Source organism: Perissodus microlepis, chromosome 12, assembly GCF_051167445.1.
Source record: "Perissodus microlepis isolate ML-2025 ecotype Zambia chromosome 12, ASM5116744v1, whole genome shotgun sequence".
Classification (NCBI taxonomy): Eukaryota; Metazoa; Chordata; class Actinopteri; order Cichliformes; family Cichlidae; genus Perissodus; species Perissodus microlepis.
The window spans coordinates 8,083,965-8,101,344 of NC_140472.1; the positions used below are offsets into that span (position 1 = coordinate 8,083,965).

Consider the following 17,380-nt stretch of genomic DNA (forward strand, 5'->3'; position numbering starts at 1 on the left):
GTTACCAAATTTGAGTCGTTTTATGTAAAAGCTTTGCCACATCTCACTGATATGTCACCTCAGACAGAGAATTTTAAAAAGCCCCACTCACGATGAAATCACGAACTGTTGGAAACAAAGTAAAACACAAGAAGTATCTCAGCAGGTTTAAAATGTGATATTACTGTTTGTGCCTGTCTGTCCCCACAGTCTCTGAATGCCACACGCGTCGTTTGCTGATAATAAGCGGCGTGATTACTTGTGGGCTCGAGTGTCCACACCTCTTTTCATCTCACATACACCCGTGTAATGAAGCAGCGTGTTCTCCTCCTCTCGCTGCTGCCCACCCCGCACCTGTCCGCGCTGTGCGGCAGCCACGGGGGCTGCTCTTCCTTTTATGGTCTGACTTCCTTTGTGGACACGTTAGTTGGATGAGGAGAGCAGAGCAGAGCGCGGTGGTCCACATTCCCCGCATCTTCCAGTTGCGCTCCTGCGCTTTACGCAGAGTCCGCGGCTCCTCTGGAACACTCAGCTTTCTCTTTCTAAACACCGAGATGAACATGAGATGATTGAGCTCGTGGGCCGTGCGCACTGATGCTTCTCATTTTGCCGTTTCCTCGCGGTTTTTTCCTCTCCTGTCTGCATCCTTCGCCGACCAATCTGTGGAATGGTCTGCGTTTTCTCCCCTGGGTTGTTTCCACTTCAGCATGGGAACTGCGGTGTCCAAAAGGAAGAATCTGAGGAGTGATGCGATTTCTTCCGTGGCCGCAAAAGTTAGGTGAGTGCGCCCGGGGGAGCAGGGGATGTGAAGCGGAGGTCTGAGCGCTCTGAAGCCGACGGAGCACAGAGGAGAAGACTCTGGCAGCCGTAGAAGTGATCGTTTGCAGATGACTGCACATTTCCCTAAACTAGTTTAAAGGGATAACGTTCACATGAGAATAATTACTGTAATTTTATATATTTATAATATATTAATGGATACACATAAATTAGGATATATTTCATGGTGTAAAAACAGCTCCTCCACTCTCTCTGGGCTGTTTTAGCTTTTAATTTAGCTGCTTTAATTTTGCTTTTCTTCTTCTTCTTCTTCTTCTTCTTCTTCTTCTTCTTATTATTATTATTATTATTATTATTATTATTATTATTGATACACACACATATATATATATATATATATATATATATATATATATATATATATATATATATATTTACTTTTTATGTCTCTTTTAAGTAAGTTGTGACAGAATGAACCAATCTCTTCTTGTTTGTATTGGTTAGTGTACTTGTATTTCTACTGCCTTGCATAAGGTTCTTTGCTTTTTGATTCATGCGTGCAACCTTATGATTAGCAGAAGTAGTGAATCCAAAGAATCAAATCAGGGTTGTTGTTTTTTTCAGGGTTTTTTTTAATCATTATTATTATATATGTTTATTTTTATGCTTTTATGTTTGCTGTCTGATGTAAGCCAAACTTTAATTTAAGGACATTTGTGTTATTTTAATTGTCCTGAAGCCCGTTGACAGACTGATGACCTGTCCAGGGTGTACTCTGATATATCCTCTAATTCTGACTCTAACACACTGGCATTATACGATACACACACAGTATAGCTGTGACATGTGAAAAGCTTTATTTATCCTCTTAACATCTACTAGCTTACTGGGGACCTATTAATGGAGGTTTGGAAAGTGGAAATCTCTCTGTGACTCACCACATTTCAGTTCACCAACTTAAAATGGTTTAAGGGTCAACAGTTGCAGGAAGTTACTCAAGGGCCCCTAAACTGTGTGTTGCACACAAGAAAAAGCACAGAAATCAAACCCCAAATGGGTCTATTAAAAAATGCTGACCTCAGATCAAAGGTGGTTAGGCTTAGGTGTATATACCAAGCATTTGGGTTTAGATTGGCCAGGCCCTCTGAGATCTAAGTCATCGTCAGCAAAACTCCCTAACCATAACTGTAACCCTGTGATTGGAATATGTCATTTGTGGTTTTATTACATTATTTCAAAGTCTTGGCAAACAGATAACAAAAAAAATGAAAATAAAATAATTATTATAATCAATACACATCAAAATCTACTCATTATATAGACTGTAGGGTTATTGGGAGGATTAGCACCTGTGACTTAGAGCACCATGTTAGAGTTACAGTTTGACCCTCTTTAGGGTGAAACAAATTCACCTTTTGTCATTTTTTCATGTATAATTTTTGTACAAATGAGAATACTATTGAAATGTACGTGTAAGTATTACTTCAGGATTTTGCTTATGTTGCGGTAGATGGAGTGAGCACTTTTTTTTCTTAAGGACCCGCTTGGTTCATCTCACTCAGCTTGTGAGTAATTCTGATGACTTTTAGCTTTGAGTCATAACATTAAGGTCACGTCATGGGTGTCAGATCAGTGCGTTCTCAGTTCGAAGGACACAGGATGACCAGGCCTTATGGTAGGAGATTTTGTTGGTGTCACCCACTGATTAATTTCAGACACCACGGTCGAATCAAGCACTTAGTCTCTCAGTGACCTATGCGTGTATGTGCTTTTCTTCTTTAAGTGATCGCATGGTTGAACTGAAGCAAAGGCAAACTGTTTCCTTTCCATCCACTTCCAAAGTCACCTCCATGCTCACTTTTGCACACATTGTCCAATTCTGTTTGTCTTCGTCTTCCTTTTTTCTATTTGTATGTTTATCTCCTTCCTCCTTCCTTCCTTGCTGCCTCACTCACTTTTTAACACCTCACGCTTTAACTCTCCATAAATCATGCTGATCGCAGCCGGTAGCTCAAGACCGTGTATGCAGACCACAGCCAAGGCTTGAACAGTATACGATATACCTCCTCTCTGTCAGTGGTTGTGAGCAGCACTCCAGTTGATGGGGAGTTTAATGGCACTCTGAGAACAATAGCACTTCCCCCTGAATCCCAACTGAGCCGGATTAGTAATGTCTCCAGTCTGCCAGATGATCTGAGTTTATCTGTTGTGCAGTGAATGAGCAGGGCAAAGCCATTTCACCTTTTCTACTTCCCTATCTTCGTCTTTCTGTGACTGTGAATAGCAAAAGCAAGGGGATTGTTCTAGAAGCATGTCTAATAGGCCCCTCTTCTTCTCTCTGACCTTAAAACATCTGTCTCTGTGTAATGTCACTGTCTCCTATTTCACTGTTCTGAGTAATACAGGCAAGGTTGAGTAGGAACGCACTGATCGGACCCAGTGGGAATAAATTAATAGAACAGTTTTTAACTTTGTCATCTGAAACTGACATTCACATCGCCTGTTTTCACAGTGATTCTTAATCACCAAATGGAACTAGAATAGAGTGGATGGCTAAAAGCTTGGTGGTTTATGAGCTGCTTTTCATCCAATGAAGAGGGATGAAATCTAATTCTGAAATTAGGGAAACTGTGAACAAAGATCCATGATTCATGTTCAAAGTGTGGGGCCTTAAAGTTAAAAGAAAATCCACATCGACTAAATTAATCTCACTTGTTAATTGTTTTAAAGCATAAATTATACACTAACATTTTCAATCATTTACATTCATATACATTCATTCAGATCAAAGTGTGATGTCATTAACGTTGAATCACTTCAAAGAAGAAGATTCAACAGAAGTCAGCTGATCTGAAGTCAGCAAGCTCCCTGTCCTGAGAAATCTGGGCTTATCATTTTGTTTGTTTTCCTGTCCTGTCGTTTGCTCACTCTTGGTTGGAATGAATCAGAACCGCCAAACAGGTTGACGAGCGCATGTGTGCTGTTTACTGACAACACCTTGCCGGATTTTTGGGGATATGGGGATATTCCTGATATTCAGTTTGGAGGATCTCAGCGGGATGTTGTTTTATGGTTTATGAGGATCAGTCCTCCTGTTGTCAGTATTCATGACAGCACTGAATGTTGTCATTAACCAGAAATTAAACCATGGAACTAATTATTTCCAGTACATGCAGCCATGTTCCAGAATGCATCATACTTGTTTTGGCTGCATGTGTGGCCGCTTGCTGGCAGAACTGGGCTCATTAAGAAATAGGGAAGAAGAGTTTCCTTGCATAGAAATGCAGGAAAGAGAAAACAGACATGCATTCGAAAATTGGCTGATTCCGAGTGGACAGCCTCTTTTGCATTTTAGTTATCTCTTGCATTGTAATGCTGGCGTCTCTGCACTGGCTCTTTTTTAATATGCTCAACAGATGTGCAGAAAAAGAAAGGTTTAAAAAAGTCAATGAAAGTCTTCTAGGCTTTAGGCTTGCTGTCTTTTACTATGCATTTAATTGTGTGTTTTAATGACCACTTTTTAAGCAAAGTTAGAGGAAAATTAGTTGTCCTTTATGCACCCTATGCCTGAAGCACTTTAGTAATAGGCCAAACTGTCTCCCTGCCCTGTTTATGACAAACCTTTGTGGAGGAGTACGCCAAAACCAACCCGTCTGCTTTGATCAGCCACTTGATAGGAAAGATTACAAGCGCTTTAAAGCTAATGTTGTCTTTAATATTTCAAGAATGTCTGAGTCACTACTGAAAGGAATTGCACAGCACAACACTTTTCAGGCCTTAATAGTTTCCACTTTGGTGAAAATGTGATTTCATGGGCTCTTTCCCACAAGACTCTGTGACCAGCAGCTACCCTGTACTTATTGCTGCACAAATTCGCTCTAGCCACGGTCCAGTGTGGACATTAGCTATAAAACATCTGGGCACCTCTGTAAAGCATAAACCTGTCACTGGAGGAAAACTATATATGAAACTTCCAAGGTCAAATATAACAGAGTTTTTAAACCAACAGTGTTAACAGAGTCTGTTTAGAATACCTAATATTGGTGTGGTGTGTTTGGGTGTATTACACAGCTCATCTTTAGATTTTAAATCATATGCAGAGAGGTGAGTGTTTCAGGTTATAGTGGATGTGTAAATGTAGCAACACAGACTCACCTTTTCAGGAGAGTCCACATATTTTGAAAGCTGTTCACAGCTTTGGGAAGTCTTGTTTGAAAAGCTTCATTTGAAATTGTTCGTCATCATAACGCACACTAGGTCCCAGGCACCCTGTTTAGGATTAGTGTTACTCGTCTGGCTTGGGTAATGTTTTGTTACCTCCACCAACGAGGTTATTCTTTCTGTCTGTAAATATGATGGGTTTAAAAGCTTTACATAAATCTTGATAAAATATTGTAGTGTGTGGAGGGGGGTTCATGTTAATAACCCATTCAAATTTGGCTTACACCCACCACAGTCTTAAACGGCAACTCGAAGATTTATTGGTCGAAAATTGACAAAAAGCCTATAACTATTCTTAGGACTGTGGCGTGTATTGTCGACATAGGTATAAAGATTTTAAATATCATGTTACATTTGACCTCTCCTTCAAGGTCAATAGATTGATCTGAATGTCAAAGTGACAATAACGCTGCATAGAGCTGTTTAAAACTCTATTTCTTACTGCCATTGTTTGTATTGGCAACATATAGACACATAGGGAATCATATCTGGGTATTGTAAATATCACATTAATTTGGACTTCAGACCTCGTCTTCAATGTCAAATAAGGTCCAACTTTCATAAAATGCTAAATTTAAAATACATGGCTGAATATAAAGTTACATACAAAACTTCCAATGTTCACAAGTGCTCAAGGTGTTGCCCTCTGGACACACAGCCTACGTCTATACAGTGGTCAAGCTCATCCCATAATTTTGTGAGCATGCCTGGTGTTACTGCTGTTCTTATGTTACCTACCACCAACCTCGTGAAACTCACAAACCAGGTCGCTGTATCAGTATGTGTTTCATTCAATCCTGGTAAACTAAACACTGCTCAGACACACACAGATTACCTCTTGGTTCGAACATGTTATGATGCTATCGCACTGGGGTTTTTTCCAGTCTTATTTTTTTTTAATGAAGAATTACCTGGTAATCTTCCTTTTGTCACCCTCTTTCAGCTTCAGTTTCAGTGGCAGCAAGCCTCAGAGCATGATACTTATTTAATGATTATTACTTTTTGATTTTATTGTGTCTCTCACAGTTGGGAAATGACAGAAAATGTTGGTTGAAGAATGATAAAGAATGATACACAATAAAGTTGGATGCAAAAAGGTTGAAGATTTAGGCCAACCAGGGACACCTTAACATTATTGAAGGCCTTGTGGCCATGAATGTTATGCTCACTGAGTAAAGTTATGTGTATATTGAGTAGGGCTGCCACAAACGATTATTTTGATAGTCGACTAGTCATCGATTATTTTTGTGATTAGTCGACTAATCAGATCATCATCCATTGGACGTAAAATGTACAGCTTATTGCACCAGCAGCATCTGCTCTTATATAACTATCATTAGCTTACAGCTTTAAGTGTTTAAGGTATGTGCTAACCAAAAATAAAGACAAGATGATAGTTTATTAAATTTTAATGAAATTTGCAGATTGTTTCGGTGAAGTTTAATAAACTCCTTGCTATCTAAAATATAACAGGACACGAGAGTAAATTCTCCAGCATCTCACACTTCTGATAATCAGCTGTCTGCTTGACGTTTATTCAGCTGTGTAAAAACTATAACTTTAATCTCAGCCAAACCGATTTACTCAGGAACAAATAAAACACTGAAAAAAGCCAAACAATAACATTTTTAAGTTATCTAAGTGACTTATGTATGTTTAACCTGAGTAGCGAAAGACGGCGGTGGGTTTGAAAACGATTTGCCGGGAGTCCGGTGTTCTCACGGGCTCTAGTGAGCCTTGCCCCCGGCTAACTATCGAGCTAGTGGGTAACAGACGTCTCCGAAAAGGAGCGCTTTTGAAAATATGCGGTGTCTTGATAAACTGAGCAGATATTTGAGGTTTACACAGTTACATTCTCGCCTGAAAATATGTTAACCGTTTATTTTGTGACCCAGAAAGAATAATAAGAGTAATATTAAGACTAACTAGCTGCCGCCATTGCTGGAAACTGAGCTGGGCTGCGCTATGAATTCTGGGACATTGCTTCTGTCGTGGTTTTGGGCAAGGATTCAAGCGACACCTTGTAGAGCACTCAAACTCCGACCTTTATTGTCTACTTCCTGTTTCAGAACCCCCTTTCACAATAAAACAGGTTATACTCAAACAGATTACACCACATCCTCCTTTCGCTGAAAACTCAAACTTACAAGAACATTTACTGCATATATGAAAACTGTACTCTTTTTTTTTTTTCTTAGAACCTTTCATAGAAACTTTTCTTTCTCTTCAACCTTTTTTCCTTTACTTTTAAACCCATGTTTTTCTTTTTTGTTTTGTTTATTTTCACAAGTCCAGTCTTTGTGGTTTTTTGACAACCCTGCCAGCCCTAGTTCTGACAGGACCTGGGTCTTCTGTCTTAGGAGTCAGAGTTGTAGTCGCCGATAGGTTTGAAGCAGGCAGGGCGTTCTCTGTTGGACTGACAGGCGTAATTGGGGTTTGTAACTTTGGTGTGGCATCTGGCAATGGCTGGAGGTGATGCCTATTTCTCCTGATGGCTCCTGAAGGGGTCTCTACAATGTATGAGCGGGGTGTGGAGTGAGAGGAGATGACAGTCCCTTCACGCCTAGTGTCTGTAATCCACACTGGTTGTCCCGGTGAGAGTGGAGGAAGTTCTGTCACACGATGTCTCCTGTTGTACGCAACACTGTCCTTCATCACTCTCTCTCTCGCTTTTGTCAACACTGTAGCCTTGTTGGGCAGGCTGGGATTGAGCAAAGAAGGAAGCTGGGGAACTGACGTGCGCAGTCTTCGTCCCATTAGTAGTTGCGCAGGGCTATATCCATTAGCCAATGGGGTTGCTCTGTAAGCTAGAAGTGCAAGATATGGGTCTTTTGCTTTCTTTAGCAGACTTTTCACAGTTTGGACATGACACTCAGCCTCACCATTGCTTTGTGCAAATCTTGGACTGCTTGTTACATGCCTGAACCCATAAGCTGCTGCAAAGTCTTTGAACTGTTGGCTTGAAAACTGAGGTCCATTGTCACTGTAGAGAAACTCTGGAATCCCATGTCTGGAAAAGATTGATTTTAGATGCACTATAACATCCTCCGACCTTGTGGGAGTAAGTTTGGCTATTTCCACAAATTTAGAGTAGTAGTCCACCAGAAGCACATAGTTGCTGTTGTTAAACGTAAAAAGGTCTGCTCCAACTTTTTGCCATGGTCTCTCAGGGAGTTGGCTTGGCATTAAAGGTTGCACTGGGTTGGTACGCTCTTTGATGCATATGGTGCAGTTTTTCACAAGTTCATTTATTTGCCCACTCAGACCAGGCCACCATACTGTCTCCCTGGCTCTCTCTCTGCATCTAGACATTCCCTGATGTCCCTCGTGTAGGGCAATGAGGACAGAGTGGCGCATAGCAGTAGGGATCACTAGTCTGGTGCCTTTCAGTAGCAGATTGTTGTGTACCGTTAAGGTGTCTCTGTGTGGCCAATATGCTTTAATTGGGCCTGTGAGATGGCTGTATTCTGGCCAGCTGCTCTGACAAAAAGCCATGACATCTGAGCATATGCTGTCGGTTTTAAGCTGTTCCTTTAACTGTGTGATGTATGTCGAGGTAGCAGGCATGCATTTGACTATTTCATCCACATATATATTTGTGTCATCCAGTAGTTCAGCTGTAGCCTTAGAATCAGGGTCTTGGTTAATGGGTGCACGTGACAGTGCATCTGCTGTGAGGAGTGCTTTGCCTGGAGTGTGTGAGATGATGTAACTGTACCTCATAAGCCTTAGGCGGAACCGTTGGATTCTGGGTGGAAGCTCGGTTAGAGCTTGCTGTCCTAGCAGGCTGACGAGTGGCTTGTGGTCAGTCTCTAAGGAGAAGTGTCTCCCGATGAGAAAATCTTTGAATCTTTCACAACCCCATGTTAGTCCAATCACCTCCTTCTCCACCTGTGCATACCTCTGCTCTGTTTCCGTTAAAGAACGAGACGCATATGCAACAGGTCTCCATTGCTCTCCTTCTTTTCTTCTTCTTCGGGGTTTAACGGCAGCTGGCATCCTTGTACATGCAGTGCTGCCATCTTCTGTTTCAGTCCGTTATTACACTCTTAAATCCTACTACTTATTCCTGCGTCTTTTGTGATCTTACAAAGCTTCAAACGACGCGTCGACTATTAAATCAGTCGTCGACGATTTTGATAGTCGACGTAATCGTGACTAGTCGACTAATCGTGGCAGCCCTAATATTGAGTCACTTTCCTCTGGTTTAAGTGCAGTGGGCCATTTTGTTTGAAGATGACAGAGCTGTCCCTGTCAGACAGTCACCTAACTAGGGGCTCATAAAACATAGAAATTAGAGCTCAAGTCTTACGAGACCCCCCGGTTGGTCTCATAACAGTAAGCCTTTGCATTAAGGAAAGGCCAAGTTTGACCTAGTTTTCTGCTCTCAGTATAACCCAATTGAGCTTTTGTGGGAGATACATTCACCTTTGTCCTGTTTTTGCTCAGGTGAAACCTGTCTGTCTGCCTGCTGTCTTTACATGTCCTCAAGAGGTGTTGACAGGATAGTTTTTTCCGAGGACAGTGAGTCAGTCAGGGAGAGCGACTCAACATTCCATTAGTGCTAACATGCTGTTGATGTCTTGTCCTCAGAAGGAATTCCCATTAAGGGAATACAGGTCCAGCAAGTGGCGTGTCCAGCGGGGTGGCCCAACCAGACTGGCCACCCCAGGTGCCACCCTGAAGCTAAAACACTAAAATTTAATGAAATATCAAATGTACGATTATGGTTTCACAGTGAAGCTCAGATATCCGAGGGTAAGTGAATGCAGCACCGGCTTCTGCACTATGAGCATCATGTTAGCAAAGGTAGGAGAGCCAAGCACGAAAGACAGCACCGCGGAAAACATTTTTTCGGTGAAAGATTAACAAGTTAACATAGCTGGACTAGCCATCGGACATTTGCACGGTGGGCTGATGACTTATTTATTTATTTATTTTGTAACGGCATGAACAATGGAGGTGGTGGATTGGCCAGATGCTGGCCGATGTGTAAAAATAACTCAGTTTGGTGGTGGCTATGGCTGAGCTTCCACAGAGGCAACAGGTGGATGAGGGAAGGGGAGGCAGGAGGAGGAGAGACCCGAGGCTATGAGGTGCCGTAAGGGACATTATTACTGAAACGCTCTCACACACACTACTGAAACGCTCTCACACACACTACTGAAATTTTAGCTCTCACGCACACTACTGAAATGCTCTCACACACACTACTGAAATTTTAGCTCTCACACACACAACTGAAACGCTCTCACGCACACTACTGAAATTTTAGCTCTCACACACACAACTGAAACGCTCTCACACACACTACTGAAACGCTCTCACGCACACTACTGAAATTTTAGCTCTCACACACACTACTGAAACGCTCTCACACACACTACTGAAACGCTCTCACACACACTACTGAAACGCTCTCACACACACTACTGAAATTTTAGCTCTCACACACACAACTGAAATGCTCTCACACACACTACTGAAATTTTAGCTCTCACACACACAACTGAAACGCTCTCACGCACACTACTGAAACGCTCTCACACACACTACTGAAACGCTCTCACACACACTACTGAAATTTTAGCTCTCACACACACAACTGAAATGCTCTCACACACACTACTGAAATTTTAGCTCTCACACACACAACTGAAACGCTCTCACACACACTACTGAAACGCTCTCACACACACTACTGAAACGCTCTCACACACACTACTGAAATTTTAGCTCTCACACACACAACTGAAACGCTCTCACGCACACTACTGAAACGCTCTCACACACACTACTGAAATTTTAGCTCTCACACACACAACTGAAACGCTCTCACACACACTACTGAAATTTTAGCTCTCACACACACAACTGAAACGCTCTCACACACACAACTGAAACGCTCTCACACACACTACTGAAATTTTAGCTCTCACACACACAACTGAAACGCTCTCACACACACTACTGAAATGCTCTCACACACACTACTGAAATTTTAGCTCTCACACACACAACTGAAACGCTCTCACACACACTACTGAAATGCTCTCACACACACTACTGAAATGCTCTCACACACACTACTGAAATTTTAGCTCTCACACACACTACTGAAATTTTAGCTCTCACACACACTACTGAAACGCTCTCACACACACTACTGAAACGCTCTCACACACACTACTGAAAAACCAAGGCATTTCAGTTAAACAGGAAGGCGTTTCAGTTGAACAGGAAGGCGTTCCAGTTGAACAGGAAGGCATTTCAGTTGAACAGGAAGGCATTTCAGTTGAACAGGAAGGCATTTCAGTTGAACAGGAAGGCGTTTCAGTTAAACAGGAAGGCATTTCAGTTGAACAGGAAGTTAATTCTTGACAAGGAAACTGAAGGAAAAAGTGGTAGATTTCAAACAAACCACTACACAGATGTCTACTCAGCAACCTGCTAGTTAGGGGTGGGTTTTTATAATCGATTAAAATCGATTCTAGCTTGGATAACGTGAAATCGATTCATTAAAATCCTGAATCGATTTTTTTAATATAAATTTATTTTGCCCGAAATGCCAGAATCTCAGGTGAAACCTCACAAAATTTCAACAACCACCAAACAGCTAAGACAGTAAATGAGAGCAGGTACACGGATTCTGCACAAAGACGTAAACACACAGCGCGGACCCGCGGATCAGAATCAGTGAGATGTCGCCTTTCTCCCCCGACGGCACGGAAACGGTCGGGGCTGAAAGCCGACAGCTAGCTGATTCTGATCTGTCGAGGGTCCGGCTTTGTTTTCACGCCGTTTTTGCGCCGATTCTAAAGCTGTTAGTTTTATCTCTCTCCAAACAATATTGACCGAACCAGCAGCAAAAGAAGATCCAAACTGAGCTTCACATAAACATCGTCATGAATTCCCTCTGACGTTTACTGTTTTGCTTCCACCACAATAAAATCACACTTCATGTACAGCTCTCTCTCTCTCTCTCTCTTTCTCTCTTTCTCCGTACTTCAAGAACAGTTTCCCGTCTAAAAATCTGTTTTCTGCATTATTCGCTTGCTTGTTACGCACAAGTCTACCGTTGTTTACAGCGCTGTCGGCCGATGTTTTTTTTTTTTCATTTTACATACTTCCGAAAAGAAAACCTAATTTCTGCCGTTCAATACTGAACAAATTTAAACTTTTTAAAATTATGCAAAATGCAAAACGCTTAGCCGTGTCTCTAATAAAACCGCTGGAACGTCAGAGGTAACGTTCATATGTTGATTAATGGTTTTGTTTCGTTTTTGATGTACTGCAGAATATTTTTTATAAAATCCCAGGCCAGGAAAAATCACCTTCATGTTTTTCTGTGTTTTATCTTCAGCTACTTTTACACAAAGGCATCTGCTGTGACGCTTATACCTTTGATAAAGTCTTGCGTGTGTCAGCTTCCTTTTTTTAGATACAAAAATATGTAAATGTACTGATCTGAATTATAATATTTCTGACTGTCAAAATTTCCCAGAATCAAATCGAATTGAATTGAATCAAATCGAATTCAATCGAATCGTGGAACAAATCGATTCTGGACCTTAGTGAGACAGCTGCATTACTTAACAATATATTAGCCTCAGCATAAGTCAAAATTTAGAATAGCAGGAGACGGGCATTATCCTGGTTATTTTTTTGGCATATGTGCTTTTTGTCTTTTTTAGCAAAGAAAAAAATATCTTAAAATCATCAATAAAACCAGGGAGAGAAGGCTTAGCGTTCCTCCATTTAGCACAATGGATATGATATTTACTCAAAAGTATGATGATTTTAATAATGTCTGGGACACCCAATGCTAGATGATCCATATAAAAAAAATTATGATGTAATTCAAATACTGGCACATCATTAATATTTAGGGAAATCCAATTTTTTAAGTTGCACCAAATACATTGTGTGATAGGGCATAGGAAAAAAAAGATGTTCTAGGGTTTCATTTTCATCAGTACAAAAAGAACACTGATCCACCTCAAAGCCAAATCTCTTTTTTTTTTTTTAGAAATTCTGCCACAGGATTAATTTTGTTTAAAGTGTGTTTCTTTAACTTTAGGTAGAATAGGCTATTTCATAAATTTTTAGTATGCTTTATCCAGTGTATATGAAATAACTAAATTAGAACCATGCAATGTAACCATTCTGTTGTAACTATGAAATATTTTGTCTTTGAAGAAACTACTAACAAATTTCTTATTGCATTTTTATCAAACAGCTGACATTGCCCTAGCAATAAATTTGGGAGCACTGATGAGAAATTATTGTATATCATAAAAATTTTAATCAAATGAAGCAGAGGCAGTGGGACCAGTTCACAAAAATTTGTTATATTCACTTTGAGAACAGTTTAGACAATATTTTTCTGAAAAGTCTGTGTAACTTAGAATGACACCATTATCATCCAACAAATCTGTTATGAATATAATCTTTTTGTTCAAACCAGTCACTCTCGAAAATTGATTTTTGATTAAGTGTTATTACCCTATTATTCCATAAGGTTGAATTATGGGGAGAGGTTGTGGGTAAATCTCATTTTCCCAAAAATGCAAAGTCTGTTTTGGAAAGTTTGATATCTTTATGGGGATTTTATTTACCGCAAAATCACATTTCAAAATAAAGTCTAATCCTGTATACTATTTTATTAAACAAGGATCAGCCGTCCCCAACCCCCAGGTCCTGGACCAGTACCGGTCTGTGAGTCGTTTGGTACCGGGTCGCAAGAGTTGAGGCTTCAGTTTGAAATTTATGGTTTTCATGGTATTTATCGTTTTTTTATTTTTATATCGATTACGTGGCGCAAAAAAGGTTGGGGACTGCTATACTAGCAGGTTGCTGAGTAGACATCCTTGTAGTGTTTTGAAATATACCACTTTTTCCATCAGTTTCCTTGTCAGGAAACAACTTCCTGTTCAGCGGAAATGCCTCTGGTTTCAGTGGAGTGTGTGAGAGCGTTTCAGTTGTGTGTGTGAGAGCTAAAATTTCAGTAGTGTGTGTGAGAGCGTTTCAGTAGTGTGTGTGAGAGCGTTTCAGTAGTGTGTGTGAGAGCGTTTCAGTTGTGTGTGTGAGAGCGTTTCAGTAGTGTGCGTGAGAGCGTTTCAGTTGTGTGTGTGAGAGCGTTTCAGTTGTGTGTGTGAGAGCGTTTCAGTTGTGTGTGTGAGAGCTAAAATTTCAGTAGTGTGTGTGAGAGCATTTCAGTAGTGTGTGTGAGAGCGTTTCAGTAGTGTGCGTGAGAGCGTTTCAGTAGTGTGCGTGAGAGCGTTTCAGTTGTGTGTGTGAGAGCGTTTCAGTTGTGTGTCTGAGAGCTAAAATTTCAGTAGTGTGTGTGAGAGCGTTTCAGTAGTGTGTGTGAGAGCGTTTCAGTAGTGTGCGTGAGAGCGTTTCAGTTGTGTGTGTGAGAGCTAAAATTTCAGTAGTGTGTGTGAGAGCATTTCAGTAGTGTACGTGAGAGCGTTTCAGTTGTGTGTGTGAGAGCTAAAATTTCAGTAGTGTGTGTGAGAGCATTTCAGTAGTGTGCGTGAGAGCGTTTCAGTAATAATGTCCCTTACGGCACCTCATACGAGGCAGCCGCCGGTCCGAGTATCAGGTGAACTGAACTTCAGGTAAGAAGTTATGACCTGCAGTCTATCTGGGTCAGATATAAACCAAGTTTAGGTGGAGTTTATTTTCGTTGTGCTCACTTTTTACAGTCAGTTACAATAACTTGTACTGCCTGAGCTAGCATGACAGAGTTTCTATACAGCTGTTCGGTTGCTATGATGTTACTGATAGTGAACTTTATTTTCTTCATAAGTGTTGAGCTCGAAGAGTTTTCTTCTTCTTCAGCCATGTTCTCTTAATAATGCACACACTTGGTTGGTTGATTACTTTTCCCCGTTTCTTTTATTGTTAGCAACACAGGAGGGAAAACCATACATTACTTCAGCAGTTCGCGCTTCGGAACACAAGGAACAGGAAGTGAAGTAATCTATAATCACCAAAATAAAATCCTTTTCAAAATAAAATGACAATCAGAAACGTCTTTCACAACATAAGATAAATTAATATATTTACTCATGAGAACACAAATCTAACACCCCCCCCCCCCTTGTTCTCATGCTGTTAACCCATAGCATCTTATGCATTTCCAAAGAACCATTTTTGAAACTTTCTGAGTCTCACTCTTGTAACTGGTTTTGTTAGTATGTCTGCAGCCATTTCTTCTGATGGACAGTGTTCAATGCGGATTTTCCCTTCATTTACCGCTTCACGAATGAAGTGATATTTCACATCAATATGCTTTGACCTCTGTCTGTTCACTGGGTTTTTACTCAAAGCAATGGCCCCTTGGTTGTCCCCAAACTGTTTAGTACATGTGTACCTTTTTCTGTCCATGCCGTTTAACAGTTGGATTAAGTACATGCTTTCCTGAGTAGTGGTTGCAAGACCAATGTATTCAGCTTCACATGTTGAGAGTGCCACTGTAGGCTGTTTCTTTGTTTTCCAAGATATTACTGGTCCCTCTTTAGTAAGTGCAAAACAGTAGCCTGTTGTACTGCGTCTGTCTTTTACAGAGGATGCCCAGTCAGAGTCACTGTAAGCAATTAGATCTAGATCCTCACTGCTTTTCTTAAAGGTCAGTTCAAAGTCATTTGTGCCTTTTGGGTATCTGAGGACTTGTTTTGCCGTTACTAAGTCCTCTCTCGTGGGTTGAGCTAGTGTTTGAGATAGTCTGCTAACAACCCAACTTATATCTGGTCTCGTACACGTCATGGCATATATCAAACTGCCCACTATTTCTCTGTACTATCTTGAGTTAACAGTCTCATTTGCATCACTTCCTCCACATGTAGTAGTGTCCGTTTTTAGTTCACACGGTGTGGATCTGGGTTTGCATTCAGACATCCCAAAGCGTTCCAACATTCTTTGAATGTACCTCTTCTGATTCATCCTGATTTCACTCTCTTTTTGTATAAACTGTATCCCAAGAAAACTGGATATGTTCCCCAGGTCTTTCATGTTAAACTTTGACCTCATTGTTTCTTTGAATGTGTTTAACAAGTTAGTATTGCTAGCCGCAATGATTAAGTCATCTACCCAGATGATAACCAGTAGAGTTTCATGTTCAATGTCCTTCCTGTATACACAGTGATCAGAAAGGTTTCTTTCAAAGTCATTTTGTTCAAGGTAGTCATTCAAGAGTTTGTACCAGTTTCTACCTGATTGTTTTAATCCGTAAAGGGATTTCTTTAATTTGTACACCAAGTTTTCTCCTGACTCTGTTTGCTCAAAACCTTCTGGTTGGTCCATGTATATTTCTTCCTCAATGGGAGCATGCAAATATGCAGTTTTAACATCCATTTGGTGGATAATAAGATCATTCTGGACTGCTATTTGCATTAGGGCTCGCACAGATATCATGTTTGCTGTTGGTGCAAATGTCTCTTGGTAGTCTATTCCTTGTGTCTGGTTGTAACCTTTTGCTACAAACCTGGCTTTGAATATTTGTCCTTGTTCATTTTCTTTGAGGGCATAGACCCATTTTCCTCCAATGGTATTTCTACCAGTAGGTAAAGTAGTCAGTTCGAATGTGTCATTCTCTTTCAGAGAGTTGATTTCTTCTGTCATTGCCTGTTTCCACCTTGGTGCCTCTGGTGACATCAGCGCCTCTTTATAGGTTTGGGGGATTCCACAGGTTGCTCTGTAACAATAATCAACACTTACAGAAGTTACATTTGCTAAATCTTTGCAGTTAGATGTGTAATCCTCTAAATATTTAGGAGGTTTCCTTTCTCTGTTAGGATAGCGCTCAGTTTGGTTTTGCTCATCACCCTCATTTCTTTCTATGTCAGGGTTTGGTTCATTTGTGTTGGTTTCCTCTTCTCTAGGAGGTCTGTTCTCTGCTGCATTTTCATTTTGTTGTTCTGTACTTTCTTTTGAAGGCTCATAAGTGCTCATAAGTCTGAATTTCTGTGTCATATTCATCAGTCTGTGTTTGTTGTTCAACAGTGTTCTTCTTGATAAATCTCACGAGTCTGTGTTTTGACACTTTTCCTGTGTGAGGGTTATAAACCAGGTATGCTGGGCTATTTTTACTATAACCCACAAATATTCCTTTTTCACATCTGGGATCAAGTTTCTTGTGATCATGTATGTATGCATAACAGTCTGACCCAAATATCCACAGTTTTGAGAGATCTGGTCTTTTCCCTGTTAACATCTGATATGGTGTACTTTTAGTCCTGTTACTGTAGCATCTGTTGCGGGTGTGCGCTGCATTTTGAATGGCGTAAGGCCATAATTCTTTTGGCAGCTCTTTTTCTAGTAAAAGACACCTCCCCATTTCAAAGAGAGTTCTCCATTGCCTCTCAGCTGTGCCATTCTGATGGGGAGAATATGG

At 40.7% G+C, this 17,380-nt stretch overlaps 1 protein-coding gene across 2 annotated transcripts in view; it reads left to right on the forward strand.

The window, feature by feature from the left end:
- Nucleotides 1-310: 310 nt before the first annotated feature.
- Nucleotides 311-17,380, forward strand: part of nsmfb (NMDA receptor synaptonuclear signaling and neuronal migration factor b) — a 72,680-nt gene continuing 55,610 nt past the window's right edge. The window contains exon 1 of one of the 2 annotated variants that reach the window (XM_084947576.1): nucleotides 311-757. In XM_084947576.1, coding sequence (XP_084803702.1) covers nucleotides 687-757 — 71 coding nt within the window. In that variant the 5' untranslated portion in view covers nucleotides 311-686. The remainder of the gene's footprint in view (nucleotides 758-17,380) is intronic. The other variant, XM_084947577.1, reaches the window with a different exon arrangement.